We start from the raw sequence: 17,834 nt of genomic DNA on the forward strand, positions 1-17,834 counted from the left end.
TAAAACACTTTGGATATTGGAAAATAGAAAAAGCTCCTGCTGTAATTGCTCTTGCTTACGCTGACCTTACAGGATTTCAATTGTAGCCAGTTTGTGGTCTCTGATTTTACCGCGTTTCCTGCACTTTCAAACATGAGGTGCAGCTTCAGGTCTTACTATATCTATCTATCTTGTGTTGGCTTCAAAGAACGATGCTTTTAGGGGGAAGCAGCGTGATGAGCAGACAGTAGAAGAATCCAGTTCTCTGTGCGTTGTCTCAGTGTTGTACTTCATCATGACATTGGACGAGACACAGCAATTGTACAATTCAGGAGTGAGAGCCTTCCCTGGTCTGTGCAGACCTGTGGGGAGATAGCGTCCCTGCAACCAAAGAGCTTGTATGGTAAAAAGACCAAAAAAACCTGGAGAGGCATGAAGGAAAACAGTGATAGTAGCGTGTTTATACCTCAAAGTCTACTCCAAGACAGTATTTATATTAAATGTTTATAAGCTTAGAAATGTGTTTTGCTCAAAGCAACTATTTTAGGCCATGCTTTTGCTTATGAGTGAAACACAATGCCATTGAACAGGAGGTGAAAAACAATGAAAAGGTGAAGGGGTTGTTTAAATAAGTGAAGAGCAAATACAGGAATAAAGCAGCAGAGTGGGTAGCCTTTGAAGAAAGGAAATGGGAAGACCAGAGTGGGAAATTTTCCTAGGTGAGAGTGGTAGGTAGCAAAGGGATACTGATAGCAGGAAGATCAGGATCAACCATTACTCTCCTAATGCTCAGTGTGGGTGCTACTGGGGCACAGCAAAATTACAGTAGGTAATGTACCTCTTCATGCTCTTTACCTTTCCAGAGAGCAATTTTACCGGAGGCAGCAAACTGTAGGGAAACTGGCTCCCACAAATCCTGCTCCACTGGTGGTGTATTCGCACGTACGCAAACACACACAACCTGAAAATGTGGCTGCGGCCACAAAACCGCAGTCTGGCTCCTTATGGCTTTAGCTTCTGTGGTCAAGTACAATCAGCTTGTATTCCTCAAGAGTAAAGCAAAAGAGTTGTTCTTCGGTAGATAGATTTACTCACATGAAATCTTCACTCTCTTCAGGGAAGGATCTCGTGTAATGGGCCAGAGGTGGTTTTTGTGGTTTGACCAATTTTTACGTACAAAGAGTTAGAGCTTTGTGCGTTTTCTTGGCATGACATTAAAACACATAGTTACTTTAAAAAAATAAACAGGCTTTGAGTTGTATTTTTTATATATATATAATATATACATATACGTACTTGTTTTATTTATATTCCTTCTTTGTAATCTACTTATTCCAGTCAGTATAGAGTGTTAAGTTGAAAGTACTTACTGTCCGTGTTAAACCATATTTATTTACAATGCAGATATAAAATTTGCGTTCTGTAAATGAAAATCTAAAGAGGAGTTCATTTGAAAGTAGAACCATGACTTACTTCACAAAGTACACCAGGAAGAGTATAATCAAATGAAGAATTTGTCTCAATTAATATAAAACACACAAAATTAACTACTAATTAACTAAGCTTTGTTAGACTTTTTTTTCCCCCAAAGTCTGTACGCAGTGCATAGATTGGTACAAAAAGGAAGTGTCAGTAAATTAAGTCTGTTGAGGTACACTGAGTCTACCACCGTTCTTCAGAAGCAAAAGAATTGTGCCACTGGGCTGAACTGAACGCCCCAGGTTTGGGTAGCCACACAGTGCTAGGGTGTTTGTGATAGGAGCAGTATTTGCAGCTAGTTTCTCTCTGAAATAGAGAAAGAAAAAAACCCAAAAGTTGAATTATTTTACCTCTTGAAACCTTTGCACAATTCTTTGTACTGCCATTGAAAGGCATTCTTCTTAGTAAAACCGACATGGCACTGTTACAGCTTTCATCAGTATATGGTTCATTTGATTTTTGCTTTTATTTTTGAAACAAAAGTGTATGTAGTCATTAGAAATTGCCTTCTAATTGAACTTTATGGGAATTTTTAGCTAGCCTGAGTATTCTTCCCAATGAGCTTGAATTAAGATTTTAATTGGCTTATGTTATAGAATCACAGAATTGTTTCAATTGGAAAAGACCTTTAAGATCATGGGTCCAACCATTAACCTAGCACTGCCAAGTCCACCTCTAAACCGTGTCACTGTGCCGCATCTACATTTGTTAGTTGTGTAGAGGGTGCTTGTTCTCTGATTTTTTGCTTTGAAGGCAGATAATGCTGGAAGAATTATCAGAGGTTTCTCTTTATGCTCAATAAGAAATTTCAAGTGTTGCGTTTCCCATGCACTGGTTTACAAACCCTGGAGTAAGATACCAGCTTTCCTTGGGATTTACTACGTTAGGGTCTATGTTGAAAAGCAAAGGTAAAATAAGCAACTGTTTGAACTTTTTTTTGAAGTATTGTGTTTGAAAGTGACTGATGTGTCATATGAAAGTCTTTAGTAGATACAGTGAAAAATGGTAAAATATCTTTAAAATGTTGGTAAAATCATTTTACTGTTGAACAAATACAGACCAATCTCAGTTATAGACTTCCCCTATGAAACGGTGCAGCACTCTCTATGAGTTCAGTAAGGATCTGTTTGTGGGTGTTTCGGGTGAGAATAACCATGGATGACAGGACCTCAAAAAGTGCTTTTCTTTCTCATCTTTACCATTATAGTATATATTCTCAACTAGAGAATCTGGAGGTGCGTATCTGCTTGGCGTAATTTTAATGTTATGGCTGCTCACCAGAGAGGAGGAAGAGACAGCTTGTCTCGCATGACTTTAGAATTTTGATATGTATCTGACTGTTTATCAAGAAAATCAATAAACAAGTGGGGGGTGTGTGTGTGTTTCTTGCATGCAGTGTATCCTGCTCGCTGCTTAACGCGGAAAGCTCCAGCTGAGTGTAGTTAATGCCCTACGTTGAGTTTTAGCACCAAGTGCCATATGCTCTCCTTAAATGGAGGTCTGAATTGTCACCATGACTGATGGCTGCTGTCACGCAAGCAGCGCAGGTCTGTAGTCGTTAGGGGTATGGTTTCTACTGCAGCAGAGCAGCTTGGTCACGATGGCTTCTCCTGTGCTGTCGGCGACTGACCTGCGACTCTCCCAACCCTTCACCTACATGAGCTACCACTGTAGGTGCAAAGTGTTCAACAGTATTTAAAAGAGGTAAATGTGCAAAACCTGAATCTTTGTCCTGTTAGGCTGGTTTTGTGCTGCTCTTAAGTGTCATTAAAAAAGCCCTCCCCTTACAGGTACTTTTCCCTAAGGTTTTGCAGTGTCCCTTGGTGGGAGCTGGGTGCCTTGGCCCAGCCACAGTCCTGGGCGGCGGCTGCCGTCAGGCCAAGCCACCCCAAGCTGTTGCCTCAGAGCCAGGAACCGGGCTGGGGAGAATCAAGACTGGACTGAACGTCTCTCTTTGCACATCAGATGGAGTAACATGTGACTATTCCAACAGCATACTGCCTAAAGACAAGTTTGAGGGATTTTTTTAAGATAACACGCAGATAATCTTTGGATTTCACTGCGGTGTGGAAGAGCCCATTTAAACGACGGCTCTGTCAGCCGGCGGGGCCGGGTGCGGGCGGCGGTCGAGGGCACCGCGCGTCGCTCCCAGAGCCTCCCTCGGGACGGCGAGCGGGCCGAGGCGGTGCCGGCTCCCGGCGCCGCGCCCTGCCGGCCGCTCGGTCGGGGCAGTCCCGGCCTCCCGCCGCGCTCCGGCCTCCCCGCGCAGAGCCGTGAGCGGCCAGTGAAGGCGCGGGGGGGGGGGACGGCGGAGCTCAGGAGGCGGCGGGGAGGGGGGCAGCCCCCAGAGCGGCGCTGCGGGCGCGGGTGGGCCGGTAGCAGATGTTGCCTGAGGAGCGAAACGGGGCGTTTCTTACAGCTCGGCGCTGGGAGGGCGCCGCCGGCCCGCGGGAGAGGCGGGCGGCCTGGCCGGGCGGTGCGCGCCGGCGCTCGCTGAGGGGGGTCTCCCTCCCGCCGCTCCTCCGTCGCAGCCGCGCTCCGGAGATGAGGAGGAAGGAGGGAGGGCAGTGCCGGAGCTCCGGCTGGTAGTCGGGACCTGCCGAATGTAGACCTGCCGTGCCTTCGGGGGGACGCGCCACGCCTGCGCTGCGGCTGCCTTAAACGGCTCTCCAGGGCGGTGTGGGGAGAACCGGCCCGAAACGTTTTGTTTTCCGACTGTCGGCTCGACGGACGCCTGGGCTCGGCTGCTAGAGAGGGATGTTTTCCTGTGGGGCTTGCGGAGGCACCACGGACAAGCCTGGTACCAGAGGAGGATAAGCTGCCGTTCGGATCAAGGTTATTTATAGCTGCTGCCAAAAAAGCAAAGGGCTGGTTTGTTATTCCTACTGTTCTGGATTTAACTTATTTCTCCCCCCCCAAGATTTTCTCTGTGCCTTGGGCTGGACCGTACACAGACACTGTGGATTCTGTCTTTTTAAGCTGCCGCACCATGTTTTATTTATAAAGGAGATGGGACTCTGCAAACCAGTTAAATGGATTACAGTTAAGCAGTTACCTACAGAAGATAATGGGCTGCCTTCTGTAACGCTTGTTCGTTTGGAAGGCTTATTCGGGAGAGTTCAGATACAGATTCTGACCTGGAAAAATAAATGAAGCCTTCTATGGAGTGTTCGAAATGTTTGAGCCACTGCTGGTTTTTGCTATACTTTGTTTTTCTGTGACATTGGGTGATTTCTGTTACTTTATTACTGAAGCACTTTATATTTTAGAGAGCGGGGGGGAGAGCCTCACATCCAGGTAAAGTTGCATTTAAACTGATGCACTGATTATAAATGACCTCAGCCACCTCATAAGTTATGGTATATATTTTGTATCTATGCATCTTACACTAAGGGCAAGTTTACTATAATTCTTCAGAGTGCTAGTGTTTTTTAAATGTTTCCCCTGCATCCATGAAAACGGAGGTATAACAGTGTACTTGTGCAAATAACTTCAGGATGGGGAAGCCGCTTAGCAGGCCAGATTGTCTACGTCAGAATCCTCCGTGTGTTGGCAAAGGGGAAGAAGATGAAGATCTAAATATCGAGGACTGCTATGTTCCCCAGAGGTCCATCTATGACACTGTGCGGCTGAATGAACAGATCGATTCGGGCTCGAAGGGCAGCCTCTCCTCGAGGCATTTCACAGACCGGACCTTACCCTACAGTCACAGAACACTGGACATCAGCACTTTGTGCTCCAATGGTGCCCTTACTTCTTCCAGTGTTTTTGAGCTCCGAAGCCGTGAAGCTAACAAGTTAGATGAAAAAATGATCTTTGATGCTCTCAAACTGAACAGCGATATAATTCGGACAGCTGGGTTACCCAAAGCGAAGTCTCACACAGAAAAGAAGGAGCATAGGCGATCGTGGAGAGTGTTTGTTCCGCCCAACTTTTCAGATTACACAAATAAAAGTGAATGCTCCTTTAACGAAACTGCGGATATGTCAGATACAGCTAGGTCAGGGAAATGCAAATGGGGTACGAATTCTCTTACCTCGGAAGAGGATGACTCTGGTTTATGCAGCCCTCCAACAGAAAGGGAAGAAAAACAAGATACACTGTTAGCAGGGGAGCAAACTCAAATACGAAGTTCATCTTCTGCGGAAGATATCCATGCAGTAGGTCAGTTCAGACCATATTTCCCAGCAATTTGCAGAGAGCAGCAAACCCCACTGCTTGCAAGCAGTAGTGTCCCTGTCAAAGAAAGCGGCAGATTGGCTTTGCGTGACATTTTACCCTCTGGAAAAGTGAAACAAAGCAACGCACAGACATGTGAAAGTGATCAGGAAGAGATGGGAGGGAAATACTCTCACTTACATGGTTTCAAAGAGAAAACTCTGTCACGTGAAGATCCTCTTCAAGGTGATGGAAGTATTTCCCCTGACGAAAATGAAGGGGAAAATGCGTATGAAGTTAATGAGAAAATTAAAACACGATTCACAACAGTAGAGGACGATTATGTGGATGATGCACCTCTGCATGTAGATGTTTATTATGCGAATGTTGCTGTAAATACTAGTGACTTGGATTTAGCAAGATACGAGATTTTGTCTGATACGGAGGAATCCAGTATAGCACGTACAGACTCAAATGAAATGGCATTTTCTGTTCAACAGCTTGAATTAGATAGTACTGTAAACTGTCCAGAAGCTTTCCCAGGGAGAAGTAAGGGCAATATCTGGACTACTGGCATCCAAGAAACCTTGGATACGGTCTGCAATGGCCTGTTGTCTAACAAGGTAATTAAAAAAAAAAAAAAGAAATCCATAGATTGGTGAAACAGTTGTAATGCATCCTTAAAGACACTTGTTTAAAGCTTTTTTAAGTTTTGCTGTTATTGCAAAAATGTCATTTTTAAAATTAATTCGGCAGATGCAGCAGTCGGTCTCATTCACGCAGCACACGTGGGGTGTCCAGGGTGGGCGAGACGGTCAGCACAGAGAATGAACCGGGGGCAGGCTCCGAGGGGGGATCGCTTCCAGCTGGGGGGGGGGGGGGGGGCAGGGTTGCTTCTCGCCCAGCTGGTGCCCCTTCCTGCCGAACCGGAGCGCCCCTTCCTCCGCGCACCCAGCCGGCTCTGGGGGTTCAGGAGCGCGGTCACAGGCGGGGCCGGGCCGGGCCGGGCCGGGCCGGGCCGGGCCAGCTCAGCCCCAGCAGCCTGTACTCATCGAGGTACAGGCTACAGTATCAGATCGTTGCGGTTTCCAGAGCAGGCGGATTAAAGGCTCACCGCCTCCCCTGAAAGCCGCCTGTTGCCTTTGCTTGCCAGAAGGCAGAGCTGACGTTACGGTCGTGTTTTACAAGCGCAGGATCCTGTAGCGCTTTGCGAGTGGGGGATGAGGTAAGAGAGTAAGAAGTGAAGCTTTGTAATAGGGAAAGGGTGTTTGCCGGGTCTGTAATTTTTTTCTTCCCACTCTGGTTGAAATCTGAGATACTTCAAGCTTTGTTGCTAAGTTGTTCTGGTAAACTTTGGCCTCGGCAATAATTGTAATTTATTTTAAGCTTCTCTCTGCAAAGAATGCACGAGTTTTAAAGGGCAGATTGTGGAGATCAGTCCTGTCTGTGGTAGGACGTTTCTTTCGAAAGATGAGGCTTTATGGCACGTAAAAGGAGAACTTGTTATTGATTCTGTGTGGAAATATTACTCTGCCTCCTCCCTACCCTACAGTCAAGAAAAACACAAGCGTTTTCCTTTTTCTGGGACGAGCCAGCTGGTTGCACTCTCTCGCTTTTTGTGTAACCAGAGCCTTACAGTTTTCAGGGTTTTTCTTGTCCGTAGGAACAAAATCCTTAGTGGTCTTTATTTGCCCCTCGTCTTTAGTGTAGTTGCTGTAGCTTCTGGATTGACTTGTCAAGCTGGTGGGAGTGTGCTCAGGCACCTGAGGTCTGCTACTTTAGCAGCAATCGCTCGCCACACGGCGTTTGGTGCAAAAGAGGAGAGTCACTGGTGTGTTAGAAGTGATCTCTGCTTTTCAGGATGCTGAGCAAGGTTGCTTTGAATGCACTGAGTGTGCACCAAAACTGTCCCTGAATGCTGCTATAGAAATGGAAGGATTTAGGGTCAAAAGTTGAGCATTCTTTAGCATTGTTTATTCATTGGTTATTTTTCACTGGCCTGTGTAATTAATTCAGGGGCTTCAGGCCATTTTCTGATCTCATTGACACTGGTGTCAGTGCAGCCTAATGCAGCTGAATACAAATGGAAATTTACATTGCTGTTGCTAATGGTAATAATCTGGCTCTGAAAAAGCTTAAATACCTGAAAGAGTAAAATAAAGCAAACAGAAAACTGCTCAAACTGCTCTTTGGGTACGGTCAAAGCCTGCAATTTGCAAGAATATCCCTCTGAATGAAAACCCGTTCTCCTGGGAGTCCACTGGGATATTGTTTCAGCAGCATCTGTAGTGCCTGCTCTTTGCTTGTTACCATTATGTTCTCCTAAAAACTACCTTAAAATACCTCATCCTTCACTGCTTCTTTAAGACTTCTGCTTTTTCCCTAATTTGGGAAAAAATGCCCAGTTGTCTCATTTGGTGTGTGTTTGTTTATGTATTTGAGGACAACTCAACAATCCTTCTGTGCCATTTTTTTTGGTAGGTTTTGTAGATAGATAATTAAACAGATGAGTTTCTCTGGTCTCGAGTTTTTTCCTCCCTTAGAAGTTCGTTCTTCCCCTGTCCCCCCTCAAAAAAAAACTCACCCAAACTTCCCCCCTTTCTCTCTCTCTCTGCCTTTCCTTCCTGTCTAAAACTACTCATGGAAATGTACATCATTTTCCCTCTGTGGTGTATTGGGTTTACTGTTTAGATTGAGTCTATTCTGTTTAGATTTATGGGTTTTTTAGGAAGGTGCCGATGAGGAATGGTTTCCTTTCTTCTAGAAACCAATTTTCAGCAATTTTTTTTTTGTTGTTGCATAGTGCGGTGTAAACACCAGACCTGTTTTATGTCAGAAGATGCAGTGTCTCATGTGTGTCTTGGGTTTCAACTGCAGGTATTCCAGAAAGAAGAAATCGAACCCCTGCAAGTAAAGCAACAGGAGGTAAATTGGTTGGGTCAAGGCCTTATTCAAAGTGCTGCTAAAAGTACCAACACAGAGAACCTTGAACATGACCTTGAAGATGTCAACACCCGATGGAAGACTCTTAATAAGAAGGTTGTTATTTTGTATACTATTCTGCTTTTGTTGTGCTCTGCTTTTTGATTATTTGCTTGCTGATGTCTTTCAAAATACAGGAAATTAAATATTCACTAAGAATATGAATTATATTACTTTACACCATCACTTTCTTGGTAATTCTGAGGTTGAGATTTGTATCGCTAGTAGCCAGAGGTATTACTGTCATTTATAAGGTTTTATTGAACTTTCTGTAGGTCTGTCCTGGATTTTTATTCAGGAGAGACTCCTCTAGGACTGTGTGTTGCTCCCTGCTTAAACAAAGCAGGGAAATTTGATAACACAATCAAAGAGGTTGGAGTTGTGACACATTCATGGAAAAGGTAGCTATGTCATTTGTAGTCAGTCACTTTCAAGTAGTTCTTCAGTCTTTGTTCACGTGTTCTTTTCACTGTGTTGTATCCGTTCATGTGCGCTGCTGTACCTGTGCAGTGCACAGAGCGGGGGTCCAGCCCAGCTTTGTGTGACTAATGGCACAGTTCCTTTATAGCATCTTAAGGATTGTATTGCTTGAGATGTCAGAAGGTACCACGGTGTTGTAAAACTGGCTGTAGATGTTTTTCTGTGCTTTCAAAGAGTCCTTCTCCAGCAATAGCTGCTGTTGGAAAATGGAAAGGATGGGAAGTAGAAATGGCACTCATTTTCCTACACTCCTGTCTTCCTGAAGGAGTGATGGCAGCAGAACCACAGACACCTGTGGTTCACCTATTTGCCTTCTCCTTTCCTATTTCTTTGAAGGGATTATTGCACCTTATTAAGAGTTCCTACTTTAGGTTTCTGGCTCGGTCTTTCTATAAGGAAAATGAAGATTGCCTGAACCCAAATCGTCCTGTCAGTATACTTCATAATACTGTAGCTATATAAAAAGGAAGTATCTCTTGTAATAACTAGTAGAGCTGTTCGATTTACTGGGAGTCAACCTCTTCTTTTTATTGGGTGTCTGTAGCCCTGAGAGATTAATGCTAAGTTGTGCCATAGTGCTGTTATGAATAGCTATGAAAATGAGAGTAGTTGGTGGTGGTGTTGCCAGATGTTCTACAGATTTTGGCTACTCATTCCACAGAAATTAAAACAAAAGGTGAGTACAGTCCAAGCCTCTCCTTTTTTTTTCAGGTTGCCCAGCGTGCTGCACAATTGCAGGAAGCCCTCCTTCACTGTGGGAGATTTCAGGATGCCCTTGAATCTCTGCTTAGCTGGCTCATCGATACAGAAGAGCTTGTGGCTAATCAGAAACCACCATCTGCTGAATTCAAAGTTGTGAAGGCCCAAATACAAGAACAGAAAGTAAGTGAAATGCATTCAGAATCTCTCTTCTTCCACAGGATCAATGAGAAGAAATTCCCAGTCTTTGGCAAAGCATAAAATCTGTTCAAGTGTATTATATTACATTCAAGTGTGCTGAGGTGTTTAAAGCAGCCATCTGTTCGATATTCAGGAATCTATCCAGGGCTGGGAGAGTGCTCATCTTCTGGGACATAAGACAAAGAGCGACACTGTGCGATCTGAGCTCTGCTTAGCATTATTAGCGGTATCTGGAAAGGATTGTTAAAGGTCCATTGGAAAAAGAGAAAGCATAAAATCCAGTGGTTAGCCATTTGGAAAGCAGGAAATAAAAATTAGTAAATTTTTACTGTAATAATTCCAAGGTAATATTGCAGATTATGGGCTTAAATACTTGGCTCTTGATCCTGATTGTGATATGATTGTTGCTGGTTGGAATTAGTTGGAATGCTGTTGGGAAATGGCCTGTGCTAATGTAGAAGCGCTATCGGTGTTGTCAACTTTTGTAAATTTTCATAATGGTTATAGGAAAAATAACCATAATGTAGCTCATCAAACATACAGTCCATGCAGTTGGACCATGTAGCCCACTGACACTCAGAGATTTAATATAAAGTTATGATCAATACAGGTTGTCGTGTTGGGATATCTGCAGAGGCGAAATGTTAGTGTTACCAAAGACAACTAGAGAATGGAGGAAGGGAGGATTTTAGACAGAGATGTGTTTTATTCTTCACAGAGAAGTTAATTTACTGGGCTAGATCAGTGAACTCAATTGTATCTCAAACAAATGATGAGTCGATTATGCCATAGTTTTTATATCTATTTCCTTACCTGTCAGAATTATCTTTGCGTTGGCAAATCTAGAAGAGCATGCAGCTTTCTCAAAAATGTTCCTATAAATTGTATCAGATACTCTAAATAGCTTACTTTCCTCAATGGTATTAAATAGAACTTTTTCCTCTATATGTTCACTCTTCAGGCTGCAACACCTCTTTACCCCATAGAAACCAAGGACTTTGTTTTGGCTTGGTGAAACTGCTGTTCATTGCAAAACACATGAGAAACTAAAATGAGTATGTGTTGGGGGCGAGGAGGGGGTGGGTTGGTGTATGGTGTGTGTGCCTCTTTTTTGATTAGCATTCACAATAGAGGCATTGCTTTTTCTTTTTTTTGCTTTAACAGGTTTTCAAGAAGTCTAGCTCCTTCTGTTTTTACATTTGTGTTATTTCAATATTGTTAATAACCTGCTGCCTGACTGCTTTCTCTGTAGCTTCTCCAGAGGTTGCTGGATGACCGCAAGCCTACGGTTGAGGTAATCAAGCGTGAAGGGGAGAAAATTGCAGAGTCAGCAGAACCTGCTGATAGAGTGAAAATCTTGAAACAGTTGAGTTTCCTGGATAGTCGATGGGATGCATTGCTCAGTAAAGCTGAAACAAGGTATTGGAAATCCTTTCATAGATTTGAAAAGTGTAGACATAGCATGTGATAGATGATTAGAAGCAGCATGTGGAACTCTATAGTGTGAAATCTTTTAAGAGCTGTCATTCTTCTTATTACATTACATTATCATGTCTTGATGTTGCTGTAATAGCTCCTCTGAAGGAAAAATGGAGAGAAGTGACTTGAACAGACCGAAAGCTTTTTAAAAAAAGTTTTAGCCTAAGATGCTACAATTTGCTAGGATTAACTACATGTGTATCTTCTGAATATTTTATCTCTGTTAATTCATTAGAATGCAGGTTTCTTGATGCAAGAACCTGTTTTGCATAGAATTTTAACTTAACAAATAATGATGTTCCCTTGAAATGTCAAAATTCTGATACGCTGCTACAAAGAGGGGGCACTCAGCTTTTCTTCCCTTTTTCTGTTTGGTGTCATCCATGTAGTTAGTTTCCAGAACTTAAGAGATCCTTATACTGTCAGTTGCTGATATACTTAGGCAAGGTGCTGAGCTCACTTAGTTCTTAAGAAGAAAGAAGACCGTCAAAGTATGTAGATCTATTCTAGCAACACAGAAAATACTTGTATCTTAAAGACATTGCAGTCCAATTCAAGTTCTAATTCAAACAAACAAACAAAAAATCCCCCAAACAACTAATTCAAAAACCCCCAACAAACAAAAAAACCTCCAAACCATACACACATTTAGATTTAAGAACTGTTGTCAGTGTACAAAATATGTGGAAAGTTATGAAATGTAAAGTGTCTTTGAAGAAATCTTGTGTTGAAAGGGTTGCTGAACATGTTTTCTAGGTGGGGATTTGAAAAAGGACAGGCTTGCTCAGAGTAGAGAGAAGAGTGTGCATAAGAGGTGGCCTGAAAAAGGCATATAACTGAGAACAAGAAAGGATTTGGAAAGTTGAAGAAAAGGAATTTAAGTGAATGGTGAAGCTTTACAGTGAAGAACAAATGGATGTGTTGGGATTTGGGTGCTTAGAGTAGCATTGAACTCACTTCTGTTGTCTCCTGCTCCTTCTGGTAGCCTCTCTTTAGTTCCTTTACCCTGAACCTCTTTTCTTACCTCATACTAATAATATGATTATTTAATTAGTAGAGTCAACCACTAATAGACCATTATTTCCTTTTTTAGGTTGTTTTTTTTTTTTTAATTGAAGGAATCTGACTGATTAGCTGGGGTGAATGTTAATGTCATGTTTAATTTAGTATTATTCTCCCAGTCTAGTGATATTTAATTAAAAATCAAATTGTAACTTTTTCGAAGCCATTATTAGCTGCAAGCTTGTCTCCATTTTTATTTGACTGGTCTCTAGAAATGAAGAGGAGATTTGAGGATGACTTTGAAAACTATGTAGAGTACTTCCCTGAGTGTTCTGTGGCTAAGCATGTCAAGTCTACCTTGTCGTAGGGCAAATCTCTCTTAAAAGTCTGCTTGAATGAAATTTGTTCAGCAGTGGTTGTAGAGAAGACTCTTCCTGTAATCAAGAGCCTTCTCTGAAATGAAATAATCTGAAACAGAAATGTTTTAGATACTGCTTTTTTATTTTGAAGGTCAAGTCTCTGTGCTTTAGTAGTGTTGTCTCTCGACTTGAGAGCTTTTATCTAGAACAAGAGATGCAAAAGTAGAGCCAAATTGTTCTGTTCACATCATTGAACAAATGTTTAAAGATATTTTACAGTGCTGAGGAAGCATGACAATATGTTCTGGTTCAGTAAAGCCTTTGCCTAACTTTAAAACATGTATAGTAGTTAAGGGAATGTAACTTCATGCTTAAAGACAGCTAGAAACTTGAGAACTATCCTAATTGGATATAAAAGAATGTTTTGCTGAATTGAGTGGTAGATTATTTTTAGCAAAAAAATACACAAATAAAGTGATACTCTTTTTATTTGCAAAACTTGCATATTGGCTAAAAGAGTTTCAAACAGCTTCAGAGGTGGGTTTTTAAATTTTGTTTGATTTTTACTTTACCTTGGTTTTCACTGAGTATCGTGGGTATATTTCTCTTTTATTTGGTGACTGTTCCTACAATAAAAGAGAATTTTCTTTTTGTAAAGGATTCAAGGGGCTGCTTTTTTTTTTTTTTTTAACTATTTCACACTTACTTCATCACGAAAAATAACTTTCTCTTGGGGTGTTGATAGGAACCGTCAGTTGGAAGGCATCTCGGTGGTAGCACAGCAGTTCCATGAAGCTCTGGAGCCGCTGGTGGAGTGGCTGACTGCCACAGAGAAGAGGCTTGCAAATGCAGAACCCATTGGAACGCAGGCCTCCAAACTGCAGCAGCAAATTTCTCAGCATAAAGTAAGATACAAACCACACACTTGCTTGTGTCATTCTTCTTAGACGCTTCTGTAAAGTACAACACAACTGGCAAAGCTGTTGTGGTGTACCTATGTTTTACCATACTGAATTTTTTTTCTGTAATTTGAGTTTTATATATTTACGTTGGCAATGTGTCCTTTTTCGTTCCGTTTTTATTGAGTTCCGCTTACGTTTCCTTTATGTTTTTCTGTTTTTCTTTTCCATTATTCTTCATTATTTAAAAAAATGTAGGCCCTAGAAGATGATGTCCTAGCTCACAATAAGAGTTTACATCAGGCCATTAGCACTGGTCAGTCTCTAAAGACTATGAGCTCCAGGGAAGATAAAGATATGGTGCAGGAAAAGCTAGATTCTTCTCAGGCTCGATACATTGAGATTCAAGAGAAGAGCAACAGCAGATCTGAACTTCTCCAGCAAGCTTACAGCAATGCTCAGATTTTTGGGGAGGATGAAGTCGAATTAATGAACTGGCTGAATGAAATCCATGATAAACTGAGCAAATTGTCTGTCCAAGATTGCAACACAGAATTGCTTGAGAAACAGCACTCTGAACTACTGGTATTTTGATTTCTGTTTATTTATTATTTAATTCATTTTAAAATTTGATTTGTTTTTCCATACTTCATTTATTTTTCATTGATATATTTTGTTTAAAATGGCAATATGCTTATTCCAAATAAAAATAATATAATTTGTTATGCCTGTGCTAACATGAATGGCCTTTTCTCTTAGGATCTTCAGGAGGAGATTCTTCTTAGAAAACAGAATGTTGATTTGGCTATACAAAATGGCTTAGAGCTTCTCAAGCAAACAACGGGTGAGAACTTACATAAAACTATGACTCATCAGGCTTTTTTTTCTTGTATTTGTAAGTGCTTGTGAGAAAATTCAAGTGGAACTTGTAAATATTAGTCCTTATTTGCTGGTTAAAGCAGACATAGTTATTTATTAAAGTCAAGGTTTGAGGTCAAGGTAGGTTATGTTTTTGGGCCGATTTTACTATTAATGTAAGCGAGCAAAAGTCCTTTTTTGCCTGTAGAGGATTTGGCCCTTGAATCCTTTATTATTTTTAGTGGAAAATTATTTTAGTGAACCTGCATTCCATTCCTAATAGCAAGTTATGGACATTACTCATAATGGAGGGCTGTTTGGCAGGGGACGCTGTCAATTCCCTGCAGGCATCCACAGATGAAGGAGATATTAGACTACCTTTTACTGCAAGGGGAAAGCTTTGTCCAATACTGTGGGAAAAGTTGCATTGCAGTTGTACACAACAAAAGTTGTGTCTGTTCTGTAGATCAACATCTGCCCGGACACACTGTGGCTGGGGGCAGGGGGGTATCCTTTTCTGTTCCAAACTCAGGCGTTATGCATAGTCTGTAATGAAATCTGAATATATGCTAATACATTTCAGTACGTTGTTTTTATTTTAGCCTTTTGAGTTGTATTTTAAATGGGTAGTAATGAGGGTGTATGTACAGTGATGTCAAGTATTACTGTAATCGAAAATCTAGTTAGTATTTTGTTGATTTTTTTTTTATTTCACATTTTCAATAACCCTTTCATAATTAATTATAAGAAGTGAATTTAAGGGTGGGGTTTTTTAAGGAACATTTGTGTTAAATATTGGATCTCAGTCCTTACTTACTAGTAGTTTAGTAAAGCAAAAAAAGATTCACAGATCCTGAGCTGTGGACTTTAGTGACAGTAGGATAATTTACAACAGTTGAGGATTGGCCTTGTCATCTTGTTTGGGTTGTTTTATGAGTAAAATATGGAGATTTCTGTAGTAGGTGGGGTTTGGCCTTTGGGTGGTGGGGTTTTTTTTGCTTTTAAAATTTGTGATCACAGGAGATCCCTCTGATATTTTAGGTGATGAAGTTATAATAATTCAAGATAAACTGGAAGGCATTAAAGCGAGATACAAAGACATTACGAAACTGAGTTCTGATGTGTCCAAGACCTTAGAGCAGGCTCTGCAGCTTGCAGGCCAGCTGCACTCAACTCACGAGGAACTCTGCAAATGGCTTGACAAAGTGGAGGTGGAGTTACTCTCATATGAAACTCAGATACCAAAGGGTGAAGAATTAAGCCAAGTACAAGAAAGACAAAAAGTAGGTTTTAGAACCTGTGAATTATTAATTGCTGTATGATTTATTGCTGTTTTGTGTTAACTTACATTTGGCATGAAGTTGTTTTGTGAATACCTAGTTTTGGCATCAGATCATTTGACTAAACGTAACAGTAGTTAAGAATCAAACTCAATTTCCAGAGTCATCTGTTATAATCACTTATGAAATTGGGCTGAGATTTATTTTTAGCACAAGAGAAGCACAGCATTTCCTTTTTATTCAAGCAGCTACCTAATCCTGGGAAAACTCTTAAGTTGTCAAGCAAAGTTATTTTGGTTCTTTAGTTGTGACGTGGATAACATCCCATGAAGGATAAAAAGAGTCAGCATTTAAAATATATATTACTAACCTTGTTTAACAATATTGACTTCAAAAGAAAAACGGTGGTGTAAATTGGATGGTGTGGACACTGTTGAGTGGGGGAACCTAAATGAAATGGCAGTGAGGGTTTCTGTACAGGGAAAAACTCATTCCTGAAGTATTGTGTGATTATTTGATTTGAATTTAATCCAGTCATTGCTCATTTCAGAAGTTGCTTGAATTCATCATATTTTGCATTGTTGCATGCCTGATTTCAGTTGCTGGTGACTTAGTTCCTTATGGAGTTGCAGGTTGCAAAGAATATCTGTTAGTTTTATTTTCTTTGGTTGCTTCATTAAGTACTAACAACTCTTACAAAGTTACATAGAATTTCAGACTGTCATACTGACTGGAGAAGTATATTTAAGATACATTCTGTAGAAAATTCTCTTCAAGAATTTCCCACTTTTCTGTCAGTTTACGGTATCAAAAAGCTAATACAACTGAGCTGAAAATAAGTGTGCTAGTTTATCCGTTTGGTTTGCGTGGAGGACATTTCAGTTCTTGACTCAGGGAGTAGTTGAAAGAATAAAATACCTTGTAGATGCTGTGTGTGTTCAGCTTGTATGCTGGCATGTTTACTTTAAATGGCCTTTTCCAGGAGCTGAAAAAAGAAGCAAAGAACAACAAAGGCTTACTGGACACTCTGAATGAAGTTGGCAGTGCCTTCCTGGAGCTGGTGCCATGGAGGGCCAGAGAGGGGCTTGACAAGATGATAACGGAGGACAATGAACGTTACAGATTAGTGAGTGACACAATCTCTCAGAAGGTGGATGAGATTGATGCTGCCATCCTGAGATCCCAGCAGGTACTGAAAACAATTCTTTGGGCAGTAACAGTCTTTGGCTATATGTACCTGAACAAAAGATGTCCTTTAATAATGTTGCCAAAAGTTTGTTGCACTTAGGCAGCAAGATGCCTGTTTGAATGAAAAGGGACTCCACTGTTAAGATATGAAGGCCAGAACTCAGCTAATCTGTACACTGTTGTAGTTGTCTGGCTTTTTGATGACCTGAACATCAGTCCTGTGGCTAAAATTGCTGTAACTCCCCTGTGGCTCCTTAAGTGGGAGTTTGCTTAAGTAAGAACTGAATGACCCATGTCTTTTGTAGATTATGTTGTGTCAAGTAAAACATGGTCCAGATCCCCAGCCAATTTTACTGTATGCAACACTGAAATCCCGAGCGTTGCCACACCTTTTAGCATCAGCTGATTGTCTAGCTCCTCTGTACTTTCCACAATTAAAAGCTGGATCATCTTGTTCAAGCTGTAGTAGAGGATTTAAATAACAATGGCTTTTGTTTATATCCACAACGCTTTTCTTCTTGGCGCTCAAAAATGGAGCTATCTAATATGTGCAGGTTTCTATACATGCACAGAGGTGTATATATGGGTACACTTTTAGGAGTAATTTTATCACTAAATAGTCCCATATTTAAGCTGACTTATAAATGCATAGTGGAAACACAATTTTCCAGTGTCTGCCTACAGTTCAGGCACAAAAATATTGATGGAGATTTCTGTTTCTGAGAATAGTTCGCATAAAGAGTTGTAACAGGACAAGGAGAAAGCATGTGTGATATTTTCAAAGTTTGCTG

The 17,834-nt window shown here is 41.3% G+C and overlaps 2 protein-coding genes across 9 annotated transcripts in view; both read left to right on the forward strand.

Annotated features, from left to right (window-relative positions):
* Positions 1-17,834, forward strand: part of DST (dystonin) — a 313,666-nt gene that overhangs the window by 234,625 nt on the left and 61,207 nt on the right. For 6 of the 8 annotated variants that reach the window (XM_086461505.1, XM_086461507.1, XM_086461510.1 and 3 more), the window contains 8 exons: positions 8,494-8,655; positions 9,790-9,960; positions 11,231-11,397; positions 13,564-13,723; positions 13,976-14,302; positions 14,477-14,561; positions 15,617-15,858; positions 16,838-17,044. In XM_086461505.1, coding sequence (XP_086317631.1) covers positions 8,494-8,655; positions 9,790-9,960; positions 11,231-11,397; positions 13,564-13,723; positions 13,976-14,302; positions 14,477-14,561; positions 15,617-15,858; positions 16,838-17,044 — 1,521 coding nt within the window. The remainder of the gene's footprint in view (positions 1-8,493; positions 8,656-9,789; positions 9,961-11,230; positions 11,398-13,563; positions 13,724-13,975; positions 14,303-14,476; positions 14,562-15,616; positions 15,859-16,837; positions 17,045-17,834) is intronic. The other 2 variants (XM_086461508.1, XM_086461512.1) reach the window with 1 other exon arrangement.
* Positions 4,956-6,278, forward strand: LOC147416045 (uncharacterized). The gene has a single exon (XM_086461842.1). It carries the CDS (start codon positions 4,956-4,958, stop codon positions 6,276-6,278), a length of 1,323 nt encoding a protein of 440 aa, XP_086317968.1.

The sequence above is a fragment of the Leptosomus discolor genome, chromosome 2, assembly GCF_034619465.1.
Source record: "Leptosomus discolor isolate bLepDis1 chromosome 2, bLepDis1.hap2, whole genome shotgun sequence".
Lineage (NCBI taxonomy): Eukaryota > Metazoa > Chordata > Aves > Leptosomiformes > Leptosomidae > Leptosomus > Leptosomus discolor.